At 39.6% G+C, this 18,604-nt stretch overlaps 1 protein-coding gene across 2 annotated transcripts; it reads left to right on the forward strand.

Annotated features, from left to right (window-relative positions):
* Window positions 1-2,487: 2,487 nt before the first annotated feature.
* Window positions 2,488-10,845, forward strand: LOC137953413 (probable protein phosphatase 2C 39). Of its 2 annotated transcripts, none has more exons than XM_068800804.1 (5): window positions 2,488-2,806; window positions 4,965-5,210; window positions 5,303-5,579; window positions 9,877-10,043; window positions 10,445-10,845. In XM_068800804.1, the coding sequence occupies exons 1-5, from the start codon at window positions 2,774-2,776 to the stop codon at window positions 10,580-10,582; spliced, it is 861 nt and encodes a 286-aa protein (XP_068656905.1). In that variant the 5' UTR covers window positions 2,488-2,773; the 3' UTR covers window positions 10,583-10,845. The 2 variants fall into 2 exon arrangements, with proteins under 2 accessions (XP_068656905.1, XP_068656906.1); XM_068800805.1 differs by having other exon boundaries at window positions 2,491-2,806; window positions 9,877-10,031.
* The last annotated feature ends 7,759 nt before the right edge of the window (window positions 10,846-18,604 follow it).

Here is an 18,604-nt window from a genome sequence, read left to right on the forward strand (position 1 = left end):
TTCCTCAATGAAGACCTAAAAGAAGAGGATTATATGAAACAACCTGAAGGTTTCATTTCAGAGGGGATTGATCACTTAGTTTGTAGACTTACTAAATTTATATATGGACTGAAACAAGCCTCCCGTCAGTGGTATTTAAAATTCCATGATGTTATTTCTTCATTTGGTTTTACAGAGAATATCATAGATTAATGTATATACCATAAGATTAGTGGGAGCCAAATAATTTTCTTAGTCCTATATGTAGATGATATTTTACTTGCTTCAAGTGATTTAGGATTACTTCATGAGGTCAAACGATTTCTCTCGATGAAATTTGATATTAAAGATATGTGCGAAGCTTCTTATGTCATGGGTGTAAAGATTGATAGAGATAGATCCCAAGGGACATTAGGATTGTCTCAAGAAACCTATATCAACAAAATTCTAGAGAGATATCGTATGAATAATTGTTCATCTGTTGTTGCACCTATTGTCAAAGGTAACAAATTAAGTTTGGAACAAGGTCCACGAAATAATTTAGAGAGAGAACAAATGAAAAACATTCCATATGTTTTCATAATTGGAAGTTTAATGTATGCTCAGGTTTGCACAAGATCTGACATAGCATATGCAGTGGGAATGTTAGGTAGATATCAAAGTAATCATGGTTTGGACCATTAGAAAGTTGCAAAGAAAGTCATGCGATGCCTTAAAGGGACTAAAGACTACAATCTTACGTATAGTCGATTTGATCTGGAAGTGATTGGATATTCAAACTCTGATTTTGTTGGTTGCGTTGATATCAGAAAGTTGACATCAGGATATATCTTCTTATTAGCTGGAGGGGCCATTTCTTGGATAAGTGCAAAGCAGATTGCTTATTGTAACACATAAGCAGAGTTTGTAGCATGTTTTGAAGCATCATCACAAGCTATATGGTTTATGAGTTTTACTTCAGGGCTTGAAATTATTGACACAATTTCTAAGTCATTAAGGATTTATTGCAATAATTCCGCAGCAGTGCTTTTGGCCAAGAACAATAAGAGCGGAAGTCATAGTAAGCATATTGACATAAAGTTTTTAGCTATACCGGATTAATGATTGTTGATTCGTTGACAAAAGGTCTACCACCCGTTGCTGGGACATGTTGAACATATGAAACTCAGTTCTATTATGTAATTTATGTAATTGAGATTCTTTTTATGTTTCTCTCGCAATTTGTCAATTGAAAAAAAGCTCCATTAAGTTCATTTTTGTCTTCTCTTATTTGGTTGTATACATAAAGTTTAGAGAATGACAATATAAAATGATCTTGAATAAGCATTTGGAAGTTAATTTATAAAAAAATGTGTCACATAAGGTTCTCATTCAAAGGTGACAGTTGCATTATAATACGTGGAAGGTAATACTTACTCTAAAGGACTTACCATCACGATTCATGTAATTTAATCTTCTTTGTTTGAGTATAAGGATATTATATCCATGAGAAATATTCTTGAAGATGTATCAATATTCAATGATACATATTAAGTATACGAATGGGTCAAGTGGGAGAATATAAGTCAGTTTCCAAAACTGACTCATTCATCGGGTGGTTTCCCTGGGTGAATAGTGATCGTCGGTTGTAACTGGTAGTAGTTACAACCTCTCCTCCTTGGATGGAAAGGAGAAGTTAATGGATCTAGTCTAGCAAAGGATTTCTGAATGTTGCCATCGATGAGCCTTTGAAATAGATGAGATGTTACGATCATCGCCAAAAATTGATCGCCATGATGGGAGATATGTTTCCGTTTAAGTTTATAAATTTTATTTAATGTTTAGAAGTTCATATGAAGTCTTATAATCCTAACACAAATAAGTCATTTTTTTTAATACACAAAAAAGGCTATTAAGAGAAGGTTAAAAAATCAACCGCATTATTGGGACATGAATAAAGTCTTATAATCATCCTAACACAAATAAGTCATCTTTTTTTTAATACACAAAAAAGGCTATTAAGAGAAGGTTAAAAAATCAACCACATTATTGTGACATGACAGGAGTAGGTGGAGATGGGGTTGTAGAATAGGTCAACCTCCAATGGGACAAGGTTATGGGGCAAAGTTGACCGATAGGTGAGAGGGTCCAAGGGAGAGGGCAACGAGTTAAGTGAAATAACACGATCAGGGAAGGGATTTAATTTTCACTCTCGGTGTACACTAACAGGATAAGAGGACCAGGGCCGGTCCGATTCAACGAATCTGGGTTGATGCCATTATTAAATATTGAATACCGAATCCACCGGCTATCAGTTTGATAAGATTTTAGAAAAACAAGAAAAATCGTGTCAAGTCGGCAAAGTTCACGACTCGGTCTGGCGCTCAACGTGAAAATTGTGAGTAATCTGCAAGGGTAAAAATAATAGTTCTTCATGCCAAGGAGAAACGAAGAACCGGGTCAAACACTGATTTACCGACTGGATTCGAAATGTGAAAGAATATCCCAGACGCTTTTTCGTACCAATAAGAAAGGAAAAGAGAAACCGCGTCGATAATGGAGAACTGTGAGGATTGGCCTTGTCGGCCCCTGGCTTTCATGGTCCTTTTTCAATTTTAGCGGAAAGACTTTTTTTGCTCTACACGCTCCCTTAAAATGGAGGTATTGTTTGGTCATTTTACCGGTCGACATTTGGATTTAAACTAATATTGTCTTCCCTGCGGACACGTACGGTTTCTTTCAGACACACCTGTCTCCGTCTCGTTCATCCTCTCTCGCCTCTTCGTGTTTTTAGCATCTCCATCCAAAAGCAGACATGACTGGAAGGGAAATTCTGCACAAGATGAAGGTACCCTTTTTCCTATTCTACGTTTTCTTCTTTGTCATTATCCATTGTATTGGTAGTACTATCTAGGTTCGCACTTCTAGCAATGATGGGTGAAGATGGTGTTGTTGTGCTGTTGTTCTTATGTAGTTTTCTGATTTGTGAATCGGATCGCATTGGGTAATGATCTCTATTTCGTAAATGGAATTCTAAAATAACAGAAGGGAGCGTTTGTGAGGAGTAGAATTATGAGTTTGGGTGGTCGAAGGTGGTTCTGAGGAGGTGCCTTCGGCAATTTTATTGATTGGGATTAATCAAAATAGCGAGTGAACATTGCTATGAGAAGTGATTTTATTACAGTGGGTACCACTAAAATTTCTGTTTAGAACGCTGGCAATGAAGCAATACCAAAATCAGAATCGCACTTGACCCTGTAAACTTGTTTTTTTGTTTTTTGTTTTTAATGTCTCATGGAATAGAAATGCATTTGGCCTTTTTTATATTCTCGATTCCATGCTAAGTCTTGTTAAGGAATAAAAAGGGCACCTGTCTACAAAGGAAAAACTTTCCTGATCGACCTCCTGACTTCTCTGTTGAACAGTTCAGTCTGGCAGTAGCCGTATTAGGCTCGCATTAATTAGCAGAAAGTTTGTTGGTCAGATATTTATGACTCTGTCGTCATTACAAAGGATATGGTTAACAAGATAGAATAACTCTTAAATTTTTTTGTAATTGATCTGTCGCTCCCATGCCATCTGTAAATATTTCTGTATTGGGCTTCTGTTAATCTGTAACATATATAATTTCCACGAACTTCATAATCAACTTTTTTTGGATGGGGAGTAAAAATTTTCGTGTCATGGACAAAGATAAAAGGATGGCTACAAGGTGGAAAGAAGATATCTTCTAAGTGTCCTTAGATGCTAATGTACATTACTTTTTTAAGTGGTGCATTCAACCTTTGGGTTTCGTAGTTGGATGCACTGGGTGTTGGGGCCATGGTGCTTGTATGCAACCAACATTAGAGAAGAAAGAAAACAACCTTCTAAATGTAAAAAAATGATAACATGACAAGTTTATGATATTATGGATAGCTATACCAACTTCTTAATTCTCAAACAAAAAGAGAAATGGATGTTCACTAGTGACATTGTGATATTCTGGTTCCTTGATAGCATCCCTTTTGGATATTGTGGTTTCTGACCTGACTTGCCTTCTGAAGACAGTCTTGCTCGTGGTTTTAAGTTGGAGTCATATTGTTCCTCAGTTGTTTATTTCTGGCTTGGTTGTGAATTATATCTGTTAAAGATTTAGAGCTTTTATAATAACTAGGGAAGTCTTATGACTGGGGTTTTTGGTGGATAACTTTCTTAATTTTCTTGTTACAGAAATGAGATGTTATGAAGAACTATCCTGTTAATTTTGTCCCTAACTGAAGTCACTGGCTTATAGACTCCTTGTACAGATAAAGATGTCTTAGTAAATGCTGTCCTGAATGTATGTACTAATTAGATATTTTGGAATATCAAATTCAAGCTCCTAATTTTGAATCATTTTTGGTAATTATTATTGCTTATGATCCTTGTTGGAGTTTACAAGTCATCGGGAAAGACTCTTTGCACAAATTATTGTAAGGCTTGTCAGTATAGTGGGTTAAAAAAATATTTAGAAAGCATTCGTTGATTATTTAATATTCAATTTCTTGGTGGTTGAGATCCCTGGTCTGTTGTTGCCTCTTATTCAGATAACGCTTAGTAAGTGGAAGCTGAACTCATTGACCAATTTGATTTTTGGGAAATTGTTAAGTTGAGCTCTTAAAAAACCACGAGCAATTCACCCATGCTTCATCTTTCTTACATTTATTTGCAATAATCTTTTCCTAGCACAACTTCTTCAATTCTTCACATATGTTTTCGATTATTTGTGGTGAGCATTACTATTTATTTAATGCCTTGTATCCTTATTGAAGTTTACCAATCATTAGTAAAAAATTATGTGGAGGACTAACTGTGAGATGTCTCAAGAACCTGGATGAACCAGTGTTATTTTTAACTTGAGGGAAGATATCCTTATTTTTTTCCACTACTGTAACTGAGGCTTTTTATTTTTTATTTTTCAATATTTGAGACTTGTAAAGCCTCTGCCAGAGTCCTTCATGTTAGTTTTCATATGCTGCTTGCAGGCAAAAGCTGGGTTTGGTCCATCTGATACAGGGAAAGGGAAGAGCAAGATCTTTGGGAAACATATAACTCATGGCTTCCATCTGGTCAAAGGAAAGTCAAATCATGCCATGGAAGATTATGTTGTTGCAAAATTCAAGCAAGTACACGACTCTGAATTAGGATTGTTTGCAATATTTGATGGTCATTTGGGTCATGATGTTGCTGACTATTTGCAGTCCCATCTTTTCGATAATATCTTGAAGGAGGTAAGGTGCTGCTTCCAGGTATAACCTGCTATCTTTTTCGTATTTTTAAATAACATCTTGTAATTTTTCTTTATATTGTTTGCTGGGAGCAGCCTAACTTCTGGACGGAAACTGAAAATGCCATCAGAAAAGCTTACGAAGAAACTGACAGTAAAATTTTGGAACGAGCAATTGACCTTGGAAGAGGTGGTTCTACTGCTGTTACAGCTATATTAGTCAACGGAGAAAAGTTGGTAGTGGCAAATGTTGGGGATTCACGAGCAGTTATATCTAAGAATGGTGTGGCGAAGCAGCTATCTGTTGATCATGAACCTGGCATGGAGCGGGATGCTATTGTGAGCAAAGGTGGCTTTGTGTCGAACATGCCAGGTATCCATCCATCTGATACTTTTTTTTTTTAAATGATGCTGAATTTTATTAAGACAAAAGCTCAAACAAGCAAATTACAAAGGAGGGAAGCCTTCTCAAACAATGAGAGATTGCTAGGAGGTTTCGAATTTTGCCAATTTATCATCCAAAGAATTGGTTGATCTAAGAATGAGATTCCAATTACAATGAATAGAAGACACAATGTCAGTAATACAATTAGTGATGGGCCAGTGGCACCAAAGGAGAGAGCTATCTTTTGAACACCAATTGATGATTGTCTTTGAGTCACCTTCAATAATCAACTTGCCAAGGTGACGTTCCTTGAAGATTTGGAGGCCGAATAGAAGAGTACTCACTTCAGTAGTATTTGAATCAGCAATGCCCACCGACCCAGCATAAGATAAAATAGGGTCTCCATTGCTACCTCTGAAAACACCACCTGCTCCAGCCAGCCTAGGACAACTTATAACACTGTCATCAAAATTGAGTTTGATACAGTCACAAGGGGGAGGATCCCAGATGGCCATAACCGGAATCCTGCAAGGGCCGATCATAAGAGCGATCAAACTCCAATTTTCCGAAGGGAAACACCTGATAGAGAGACAAACTCCTTCCTGGTATGTAACCAGCTTGAGATAAGGCCCACAACATGTGAAGTCGTATTGTTTGGAGTTGAATCTCCAGTTATTTTGCTCGAGCCATAGGCACCATGGGACATGTGCAAGCCATGCCAAGAGAATTAACTTACCCAACCGAGGAAGCGGATCCCCATAACCATCTCATAGGTGTCGAAGAGGTCTTGGTGAAGCCCCATTTGAAGTCCAATCTTCTAAAAAATCTTCATCCAAACTAGCCATGAAAAACCACAATGTAAGAGAACATGTTGAATTGTCTCCTCGCACACACCACAAAGAGGACAAGTGCAATCGGGGGTGGCGAAACCTCTTCTATGAAGGTTGTCGGATGTGAGGATCTGTTTCCTAATGGCTGTCCACATGAAAAATTTGATTTTACTTGGCTCTGAGAGCTTCCATGCCAGGTTTGCCTTATGTTCATGCATACTGTAGTCTTGCTTTCTGACATGAGAGTAGGCGGAAGTAACAGTGAATCGGCCATTAATACTGGGCTTCCAAGTCAGCTTATCAACTGCATGCTCACGGATAGTAGTGCTGCTGAGTCTGAACAGGAGAGCAAAAAACCGAAGTTTCCGCATCATTTAGTCCCCGGCGAAACGGGAGACTCCACGAATGTTCCCTCCAAGAATCAGCCACTGAGCAAGAGAGGTCCCTAGCCACCCTAGAGAACCCTTGGAAGTCCCCAGAGAGGGGGCGGGGGCCGCACCATTCATCCGACCAAAAGAGGAGGGTCCTTTCATTGCCTGTGTAAAAGGAAGTTGTATATCTGAATACTGGGAGGAGCTTTTGAATTGATTTCCATATCAAGGATAAGAAGCGAGTGACGCCACCCTCTCTCCACCAGGCACCCGAAAATTGGAGGTAGAACCTGACCATATCTCTCCATAGGTTGTTATGCTTGACGTAAAGTTCCAAATCCATTTGAGCATAAGGGCTTTGTTCATTTCCATCTAAAGGTGTCTTCTAATCCTTTCTAGAGAAATCACCGACGGATGGCGTCAATCTTGGAGCAAATAGAGGTTGGACAATGCATGAATGATAGCAGATAGTTTGGCAGCCTTGCCAAACACGACTTGAGGAGAGTGAGACGCCTTGCTATAGATAAAAGCTTACCCCTCTAAGTAGCTAGCCTATTCTCTAATTTCTCAATAAGGGGGGACCAAAGCGACGCCGAAGTCGAGAGTCAAAAAGTGGTAGCCCCAGAGAGGTAATTGGTAGATTTCCTAATGAGCAGCCCGAGTTGTCAGCCATACCCCAAAACACAGATGAGTCAATGTGGTAGCCTAGGAGAGTGGTTTTCTTCCTGTTGATGTTCTGCCCAGATGCCAATTCAAATAATTCCAAGACAGCACGCAGTTTCCTGATCTGATCCATAATACCAACCCCAAAACAAATGGTATCATCTGCAAACTGAAGGATCGGTATTTCAAAGGCTACACAGTCCGTCGTGGGGAGGAGCCATCCCAAGTTCTTGGCTGAATAGATCAAGAAGGAGAGATATTCTGCCATCACATTGAAAAGCAAAGGGGAAAGGGGGTCTCCCTGTCTAATTCCCCTGGATCCCTTGAAATACCCACAAACCGTTCCATTGAGGAGAATGGAGTAGCTCATAGAGGAAATGCAATTTTGGATCCAGAAACGCCATTTTCCCCCAAATCCCATCTTGCCAAGGAGGGTGTCCAGAAGCTTCCAGTTAACTCTATCGAAGGTTTTCTCGAAATCAAGCTTGAGGATGAATCTGGGGAGCTTTAAAACCGTAAAATGGTGGATGAGCTCGTGACATGCCATAGCCGAACCTAATATGTTCCTTCCCTTGATAAAAACACTTTGGCCATGATGAATGGCAATAGGGAGAACCGCCTTGACGCGATTAGCAAGGAGGCGCGCCATCACCTTATAGGCACTGGTGGTGAGACTGATCGGTCGGAAGTCAGATGGGAGTTCAGCCCATTCTTTTTAGGGCTGAGGGTAATAAACAAAGCTCTGATACTCCTATATCTGATGCCATGCTGATAAAAATGTCGTCTTTGATGAGGGGCCAACATCGGCAATAGAATTCCCCATTGTATCCGTCCGGGCCTGGAGCGTGATCCAGAGGAAGACCCAGGGCTGCTTTTTCAATTTCCCGACTGGAGAAGGGGAACTCGATGAGGCTGATTGCAGTCGATGGAATTTCTTGGAAGTCAACCCTTTGGATGAAAGGGCGGACTGGCTGGCTATCGTAATATAAATCTGCAAAAAAAATACCAGTGAGTCTGAAATAAGGGCCCGATCCGAGGTAGTCTTGCCTTTGATCCTAAGTGAGGTGATGCGGTTGGCTCTTCTCCGTGCAAAGGCAACTGTGTGGAAGAATTTAGTATTAGCATTCCCATTTGAGAGCCACTTAAATCTGGCACGCTACTTCCAGTGCACAAGCTAGTTGTGGGCGAAGGACTGCATTTGCCTTTGGAGGGCATATCTCTGAGTTACTTTTGAGGAAGAGAGGCCTCTAGACTCCTCCTCTGAGTCTAGAGTGGTAATTTGAGCAAGGGCAGAAGCTCTTTCTACTGAGGAAGAGGCCTTTCTTGTGGAGGCTCAAGACCGCAGCAACGGTTTCAACAGTTTGAGCTTAATTGGGAAGGTCTATTCGCTAGGGCCAACAACGACCATCCTCGCCCAGAAGGACTGGATAGAGGGGGCTGTCATCCAAGTATTGTTGAATCTGAAAGAGGGGGAGGGGGGTGTGGTAAACTGCCGAAATGGGTATCCACCAGAATCTACCAATGATCATAAACGACCCTATTGAGAAATCTGCCTGTGACATTGCTATATAACTGGAGCCAATCATTGTTAGCTAAGAAGCGGTCAAACTTGGAGAGGACGGGGGGTTATTTGCCATTTGACCAAGTGAAGGTCTTCCCAAATAGGGTAATCTTGTCTAGGTCCCAACCGCCAATAAAGTTTGCAAATGGCCTCATGGAGGTTGTAGTTCTCCGGGAGGGTAGGGATTTCTCATGGCAGAAGCGGGTAACATTGAAGTCTCCTGTAAGCATTAGAGGAATAGGCCACATCTGACAAGTCCTCAAGAGGTCATCCCAAAAGCGATGTCACTCATGGTGTCTAGTAGGGCCATACACACTGACTAGGTACCAACTGTTCCCAGAACCTTTGTCTCTCAGCTTAATTCCGAGGGAGTAAGTGTCACGGTAACGATCGAGCACCTCTATGGTATTGGTGTCCCACACCATCAGAATGCTGCCAGCCGATCCAATTGCATCCACATAAATCCATCCAGGCTCCTTAAGGGGCCACAACTCGCAGATATAGCCAAGGGGTAGAGAAGCCGTCTTGGTTTTTTAAAGAATAACTACATTTGCCTTGGTAGAAGCAAAGAGGTCCCGATTGGAGGTGCGGCAACGCAAGGATCCAATTCCATCTGATACTTTTCTTCAATTAGTTCCTGGAAAGCGTCTCTTTTTCTGCTTCCCCTGCAGAACTTTTATGAAGAACTGCTTCAAAATACATGAAAATTTTGTGCTGGCTGTCTTCCTGTAAGGAGTAATGGAATTAAAACTGTAACTAGGGAAATTGATATGCATTTGACTCAGACACTTACCTTTTAGCTAAAAAGACTTCTGACGGTCTTGTGAGCGTGAGATTTGCTTTGATAATATATGGCACAGGTGACGTTCCGCGTGTTGATGGGCAGCTGGCAGTAGCAAGGGCTTTCGGTGACAAGAGTCTGAAGAAGCACCTTAGTTCAGAGCCAGATGTGGTGGTGGAGAAGATAGATGAAGAAACTGATTTGCTCATACTGGCTAGCGACGGGCTGTGGAAGGTGATTACTTCTGTTAGTTCCAAATCAATATCTTTTTTTTTTAAGAATGATGAGTAATTATATTAAGGGAAATAACTTAAAACGCAACATCTGTCAGACAATTGAAAAAAAAAAAAGTATACGCAACAAAGAAGGCCAATATAGGATGATGAAAATGAATGCAGCAGACATGCTCTGTGCATCATAAGACATAAAAAATACTTGAATCGGTTAGATTGTTTGAAAACTGCCCCTAAGAAATCAACCTGCAATTCTTAGTACCATACCCGATTGTCTCAGTAGTAGTTATATATGAGACACCAAATGAATTTCCTTTGACTGATAATCAAGGTAACTCATGGGAGTTCTGAGACGAGTTTTAAAGTAGTAAGGAGAAAATTTTTGGTGAGACAGTAAAACGTTTCTTTGTCCAGGTGATGTCAAATCAAGAGGCTGTAGACTCGATCAGAGACATGAAGGATGCTCAAGCTGCGGCCAAGCATCTCACAGAAGAAGGTCTTGCTAAGAAGAGCAAAGATGATATCTCATGCGTTGTTGTATACTTTCACTGATACTCTTTAGGATGTGGATAATTATTTCTATGCCAGAGATTTCTTCAACCGAGCAGGTAAAGAAAGCTGAGCTTGTGCCGTTGAATTTGAGTTTGTTCTTCTCTTCTCAATGATGTTGTGTGTAAAATATGGTGGGCGTGTAGCTGTGTCTTCGAGTTTCTTTTGAGGATAATGTTGTGAAAATCTCTTTGAAATTAGACCTTACTGTGGTTGTAGTCGGATGAAGTTCCAAAGCTCCTAAGTTATTTGTTTAGTTATTTGTTTATTGTGTTTTCGTAGTTTTGCCTCAGGACGTCTCGGGAAGGGGCCGATATGTGATATATTAAATGAATTTTACATAATGTTACACCTGAGACGTGGTTGATACATCCGAGATGCATTAGAGGAAAGTTTGGGCAAAACGTTTTGGAAAAGTGAGGCTGATATTGTGTTGTTTATGATGAGGGATCATTTTCCCTTCGATTTAGGAGAAGATTTTTTCTCTTTTCGGTTTAGAAAATAAATGATTGTATTTATTTTTATATTTTAAATTGTATATAAATATCACTTTTGATCTTCAATTTAACATCTTATATGATATGTGATATATAAAATAAATTTTACATAATGTTACACGTGAGACGTTGTGGTTGATACATCCAAGGTGTATTAGAGGAAAGTATGGGCAAAACGTTTTGGAAAAGAAAGGCTGATATTGTGTTGTTTATGATAAGGAATTATCTTTAGGAGATAAATAATTGTATTTATTTTTTATATTGTAAATTGTATATAAATATCAATTTTAATCAATACAAATGTGTGGTTCAGTTTAATATCTCATATGGTATCAAAGCAGATTGATTAATCTTCTGTATCTGCCTTCTTCTGATTTTTTTTTTTATATCTTCTTTCCCTGTTACTCCTTTGTAACACCCTCTTTAGTGGAAACTAGCACCAAATTCTTATTTGTTGTCGTCGATTTTGTCCCTATTGACATTTGAAGTCGATTTTGATTTTGGGTTGACATTTTCGAACAAAGCTATCACAAAAGACCTCCCACCAAGCCTCGATGGAACGTCGAGAGTCTCTTCACCAACTTTCCAACACTCATCTTCTAGATTTTTCATCTTCCAGTTATCCTCTTCTCATTGTCGACACCCAAATTCCATTGACGGTCATTCTTCCTTCCATCATTGTCCTTCAGACTACTCATCGATGATGCATCCCTTACTCCCATGTTGACCACTGGCAAAACCCAAGTCAATGCCCTCTAGCCTATGTCATGTTTCAACCATCTGTTAGTCCCCACAAAAGCATCGGCGTTGCTATAAAGGAAGTTTACTAGCACCTTCATCAACCACCATCATCGGAATCGAGCTTCTAACAGTCGCTGCCTTGGTCTCCCCTTCTTCCTCCTTCACTTCTCTATTTCAACTTTCGATTAATTAAAAACTTTTTGACTAATCGAAGGAAAGGGAGCCCGCACACGTGCGAATAATGCATGTGTAGCTTAAGTGGTTCACACATGCGAGTTTCGCATGTGCGACAAATGTTTAAGGTCAATGACTGCATGCTCATTGTTTCTCAATTCCAGCTCACTGCCTACTCAGCTAGATCAATCACTATGTCCACAACAAACGAATCTACAAATGCTCCAATGTATTCAACAATACTCAACACCAACGAGTTTCACCTTATTACCATCAATATTTCTGTGCAAACACACCTCTACCAACTATCTCTCATGAAAACTTTAGTTTGAAACTCTCTTCATCGGGTATGACCTCCTTGGGTACATCAATGGTTCCAAACCCTAAAAACCCCTACTGCAAATCTCTCTCCAAATTCAAGTCATTCCCTTTGGCTCAAATTCATCCTTACAAAGCCTCTCCCTCTTGGCTTAAATTCATCCTTACACTTTTCTCCCTTTTCCTCTTTTTTCTCTCATTTGGTTTATTCTCTCCTCTCTTCCAAGAGCTAGACTTCCTCTATTCACTCCTTCCCTTGGTTTCTTTTCTCCTCTCTTCCAAAAGCTAGACTTCCTCTCCTCTCCTTCCCTTGAGATATCTTGTGTTAATGTGTTGGCCTTAGAAATCAGTAGTTCTATAGTTTCAATTACTATGAGACAAAATTAGCTTATCCAACCGCAACCTATCTTGAGGGAGCATGACAATGATTATCTTCCCTTCGGTTTAGGAGAAGATTTATAATTATTGTATTTATCATTTTGATCTTAAATTATATATAAATACTACTCTTAATCAATACAAAGGAGTGGTTCAGTTTAACATCTCATAGTTTATTCTTCCATGGCTTCTTGGTGATAATGGGTATTTTCTTATCCGACCTTTTTCGTAAGCTTAATTTTCTTAGCCTTTTGTGATTGGAGGGGTTCAACATATCTATCTCGTAACAATTTTTCTTATTAATTAAAGTATACATATTTTAATAATGTCAGAGGTAGGTGTTTCCGTCTACCATTGATGGGTTAGGTACTTCGCTTTCCGCACTTAAAAAACCGGTTTGTTAAGTCGTATTGGCTAGGCGTTTAACATGGTATCAAAGTTGGGCACCACGTTCTGCATTCGAGTGAAGCGATAGGGAACGGGAACGGTGGGTGTCAAAGCTAGGTGGTTTCGTCCACCACTGATGGGTTAGGTACTTGGCTTTCTGCACCTAACAAACCCATCTTTTGAGTTGTATTGGCTAAGCGTTTGACATGGTATCAGAGCTGGGCACCACGTTCTGCGTTCGAATTCCGACAGAAGCAGTAGGGAACGGGAACGGGAATGGTGGGTGTCAGAGTTGGCAGTGGTTCCGTCCCCCACTAATGGGTTAAGTACTTGACTTTCTGCACTTAGAAGACAAACATAACTCAAACTAAAACTCTTCTTTGAGGATGTGACCATAAGATAACAATGCCAACTCGTAGCTATCTTTGTGAATCCTTCTTGATCTTCCAACTGGCATGTGGTTATCTTTGTGAGTCATTCTTGTTCTTCCAACTTATGTGATAAGGATGCTAGCTCGTGGTAATCATGGTGGCTCCTACTCCTTATGTGCTTGGGCTCATCTTACAATACTCTTAGATATGTGGGTCTTCCTTGGTCGTGTGGCCCATCTTACAATACTCTTAGAAATATGGGTCTTCCTTAGTCATGTGACACATCTTATAATACTCTTAGATATGTGGACCTTCCTTTGTCGTGTGGCCCATCTTACAATACTCTTAGAAATATGGGTCTTCCTTAGTCATGTGACACATCTTATAATACTCTTAGATATGTGGACATTCCTTTGTCGAATGGCCCATCTTACAATACTCTTAGAAATGTGGACTCTTCCAACACTCCCCCTCAAGCTAGGGGTGAGAGAACATCATGAACTCCCAACTTGTTGCAAATGATATATATGATTTTTTGTATAAAATGGCAGTCCTCCATATCATCCAACACTCCCCCCTCACGCTAGTGATTTTTCCAGTCCTCCATTGGTTTTTCCATGAGGCTTAGCTAGCATAAGATAAGTGAGAGTAAAATCACTTCAAGTCGTATGATAGTGCTCCGGGCACACTCCTATCTTCTGTAGGTAGTAGGTTTATACACAAAGCTCAGAAGTGTAATAAAATTCTTCCATCACCGTGTCCCTCCATAGGACAACGACTCTCAAGCGGTAGGATTAATAAATGCCAATATAAGGGGGCATAACATAGATGCAGTAATAAGCTCTTCCATCACGATGCTGTAAAATAGATGTAGTAATAAGCTCGTTCATCACAGTGTCCCAACATGGGCACCAACTCTTACAGATAGCAGATGTAGTAATAAGCTCCTTCGTCACAATGATGTAACATAGATACTAAGGTCTCCTCTTCTTCAATAATAATGTCTCATCCAAAGAGACACAATAGCTGCAGCTGAAATGGGTTTAGTCCCATATAACACGACCATCTTCCAACACATATAACACAAACCAAAATAATAAACCTTGTAAAAGGGCCCATGAAATAATCCAATATAAAAATTTCTTCTTAGATGCACAAGCTTCATTTGTGCTCCCCCTTTCTTTAATATTTTGGTCACATAAAACTTATCCACAACATATGGAATAAAATACCTCTTTTTTGTACTTCTTCTACTTCTCCCCCTCAAGCTGGGAGGTAATGGCAGTGATTCCAACTTGAACCAAATATCATAGATGTAACAATAAGTCTAAATAACATAGATGTAGTAATAACCTCTCAAACCAGGGAGAAGTGAGATATTTTCCTAATATAGCAACTCAAAAAATTGAATACTACTAAAAAAAAAAAATTGAATACTACTCAGAATTTTATCAAACTTGAAACTTATACTTCTAACATGACTCTTACCCTACCAGTGTCTCATGAGGTGTAGATCGGTGAAATGATCAAAATACCTTAACAAAGATTCTAACGCACCCCGCCCCCCCCCCCCCCCCTCCTCAAGCTTGAGCGTATATGTCGAGAAACCTTAGCTTGTTATAGAACGCCCTAAATTCTTTCTTGCCTAAGACCTTGGTGAATATATCAGCAATCTGATTAGCAGACTGAACATACGGAGTAACCATTTCTCTTCTCATCACTGCATCATGAATGAAGTGATAATCGACTTCTACTTGCTTTGTATGTTCATGGAACAAGGTTGCTAGTAATGAAAATTGCAGCTTGTTTATCACAGTGAATAGTCATGGCCTATTTATTCAGAAAAATTAACTCTTGCAGCATAGATATGACCCACATAAGCTCACCGAGTGTCTATTTGGTTTCTGCACTAGAGTGGGCCGCTACATTCTGTTTCTTAATCTTCAAAGTAATTAAGCTTCCACTAACAAAAACACAAGAGCAATAGAAAATTTTCAATCCAGTTTTGATTCAGCATAATCTGCATCTGAATATGCCTCATTCTTCAACTGACTATGAGTTTCATGCACTTTTTCTTGGTGCCTCCTTTAAGTATTGTAATGTTTTATTAGCTGCTTCTAGATGAACCTTACGGGACACTCCATAAGTTGGTTGACCATGCTTACAACAAATGATATATCTGGATGTGTAATGGTAACATAGATAAGCTTACTTACTAGCCTTTTGTACATGGTCTTATCCCTAAGTTCCACACTACCGTCTGCATGTTTTGCCCCTATTAACCCACATTCCTGCAATGTATCTATTACATACTTCTGTTGTGTCAATACAATGCCTATTTTACTTCTGGCTACCTCAATCCCTAGAAAGTACTTTAGGAACCCTAAGTCTTTAGTTTGGAAGTGTCTAGCAAGGTGTGCTTTCACCTCTTCAATCCCTTGCTTTTCACTTCCCGAAAATACTATATCATTCACATAGACAAGTAGCACCACAATACCGATATGTTTTTTCATTACTAATAAGGAAGGATCCCAATGACTCCTAGAACAACCCAATGACCAAACTATTTTTCCAAACTTGTCAAACCATGCCTTGGGACTTTGTTTGAGACCATAAATCTCCTTGTTCAATTTACATACCTTTCTAGTTTCATCCTGAGCAACTTATCCAAGAAGTTGCTCTATATAGATCTCTTCATCCAAGTCTCCATATAAGAAGGCTTAATTGAAATTATGGCCAGCCACTAGTCACTTACTACTGAAATAAGAATCTGAGCAGAAGATAATTTTGACTACAAGAGGGAATGTTTCAAAAGCATTAACACCCTAAGTCTAAGTATATCCTTTATCTATAAGATGGGCTTTATATCTTTCAATAGACTTGTCATCCTTATACTTCACTGTATATACTCAATGATATACCACAATTGTAGTACCAAGAGGCAAATCACATAAAATTCATGTCCCACGGTCCATTAGAGTATCCATCTCTGCATCTATAGCTTGTGTTGACAAAGGAAACAATAATTCTTTTTGCACTGATGATGGAATAATACAACTAATAGAGGAAAGTCTTTAAAAGACTCAGATAATGAATCAAATAAAACAAATTGAGAAGTAGGATAGCATGTATATGTACGAACACCTTTTTGTGGACAGCAATAAGAGGATGCAAATTAATTTCTTCAAGAGCCTTAGATGAAGAAGGTGTTAGCACAGGTGGCAGAGAGAGGGCCTCTTGTGGCGTCTTAGTATGTTTTCTTTGTTGATAAACCTGCAATGGTTTTGATGCTTCAGCCAATGGCATTGAGCTAGGAGTGTCCTTCACAGGACGAGCAGAAACATGATCCATGTTAAAAGGAGTAATATGCGAGGGAACAAACAAGGAAAAATATGGAGTGTTCTCAAAGAATATAACATCAATTGATACAATAGTTTTCCTCGTAGACTGACTATAACATTTAAACCCCTTCCGTGTTCGTGAATAACCCAGGAAAACACACTTAATGGCTTTGGGAGATAATTTATCAACTGTAGAACCAAACGTATGCTCAAAACAATCGCATCCAAAAACATGACGACATAGAGGAAACAATTTAATATTAGGCTTGAGAATTTAGAGAGGAATTTTTCCTCCAAGCACTGAGGAAGTTATCCCGTGAATGAGAAACAAGCAAAGATAATGGCATCACCCCAATAAGATTTGGAAAGATGCATATTATTATTATTATTATTTGATAAAGATGTATTTATATTAACAAGAGAAAAATTACAAAAGAGAAGGGAGCAGATCCCTGACAACAAGCGATTGTAGGATAGCTCCCTGCTTGGCAAGCAATTTGCTACCGAATTTGCGGATCTCAGAATGTGAGTCCAAATACAAGATAAAATTGAGGTAATTTTTAGAATCTATCGAAAGATGTCCCAATGGCGCGACAGGGGAGGGGTTGCACACTCACACCAACCAATGACCACCTTCAAGTCCTCTTCAATGTGAAGGAGACTGGTGCACTTGTCTTTGAAAACACATAGCCCGTTGAGGAGGCCATGAAGCTTAGCTGAAGTAGAATCGGATATGTGTTATGGTCCCGGATCTGACACAAGGATTCGTTGGGAGGATCTGGGGTCTGCCATGGGTCACAGGTATTCCAAGTATTACTGTAGGGATAGTAGGAAGACATGGGGAAGACGAAAACGAAAGATCAAGCCTAAGGGAAGCTTGAAAACCCTAGAGCTCATTGAGGAGAACTCTAAGCCTCTCTACGCTAGATTTAACCTAATTCTTAATACTTCAATGCTTCCTTTTCTCATTACTCTTACCCCTTAAATAGGGCTCACCATGTTAGGTTTTAATAAAATATTACAAAAATATCCCTATGAATAAAATATTCTAAAAATATCCCTAATAATAAATAATTCCAAAAATACCCCTTTTGACCTAAAACTGAAATAAAATAAAGTAAATTAAATAAAACAACTAAAATAATAATGTTATTGCGTGCATAACATTACACCCCCCTTGGAAGACGAGCTTGCCCTCAAGCTCGGAAGTAGTGTCGGTATGCCGACGTCTCCACCAGTGCCGAAGTAGCATCCGCGATAGTTATGACCCCCCTTCAGGACACCAATTTTTTTTTTTTTTTTTTTGGGCCCAGTCCGAGTTAACCTGGGTTGACTCGGTTCAGGAACCCCGGTCCGGCACACGACGCCCCTTCTAGAAGTCATTTTTTTTTTGGCCCGGTCCGAGTTTACCTGGGTTGACTCGGTTCAGGAACCCCGGTCTGGCGCATGACTCAGCTTCGTGCGCTGAGGAAATTTTCCTAACTTTGGAAAATTTGAATTGAACCATCTTCTTTCTTTGGCGGAAATTTTTTCAACGATTCTTCGGAAATCAGAATCCGGCGTTATCCTCCTGCCGATTCCAAGCATAACCGTCGTCGGTAAGTGTCAAAACCTTGTCGACAACTGCTCCTTCCCTCAGGGCGCCGACGAAGGCGGGCGACGGTCGTCTTCCGTCCACACGGCTCCGAACAGGGCGGAAAGTTCGTGGTTGAACAACTTACAGGGGATCCAAAAAATTAAATCCCACAACTGCAATTCGAAGATCCACATCCGCACAGGTATTGTGCTCATCCACAGAAACACAAAGCCCCTCAAAAA

This window comes from Aristolochia californica, unplaced genomic scaffold (assembly GCF_029961685.1).
Source record: "Aristolochia californica isolate CCGP_79_NKW_82.1479 unplaced genomic scaffold, dmAriCali1.0.hap1 SCAF_16, whole genome shotgun sequence".
NCBI lineage: Eukaryota > Viridiplantae > Streptophyta > Magnoliopsida > Piperales > Aristolochiaceae > Aristolochia > Aristolochia californica.

Excerpts from the sequence above, each read along its gene's own strand:
- LOC137953413 (XM_068800804.1), top strand. The coding sequence starts at position 2,774 with ATGACTGGAAGGGAAATTCTGCACAAGATGAAG. Across the intron at positions 5,211-5,302 it reads TCGATAATATCTTGAAGGAG|CCTAACTTCTGGACGGAAAC; the intron begins GTAAGGTGCTGC and ends TGCTGGGAGCAG. Across the intron at positions 5,580-9,876 it reads CTTTGTGTCGAACATGCCAG|GTGACGTTCCGCGTGTTGAT; the intron begins GTATCCATCCAT and ends TATATGGCACAG.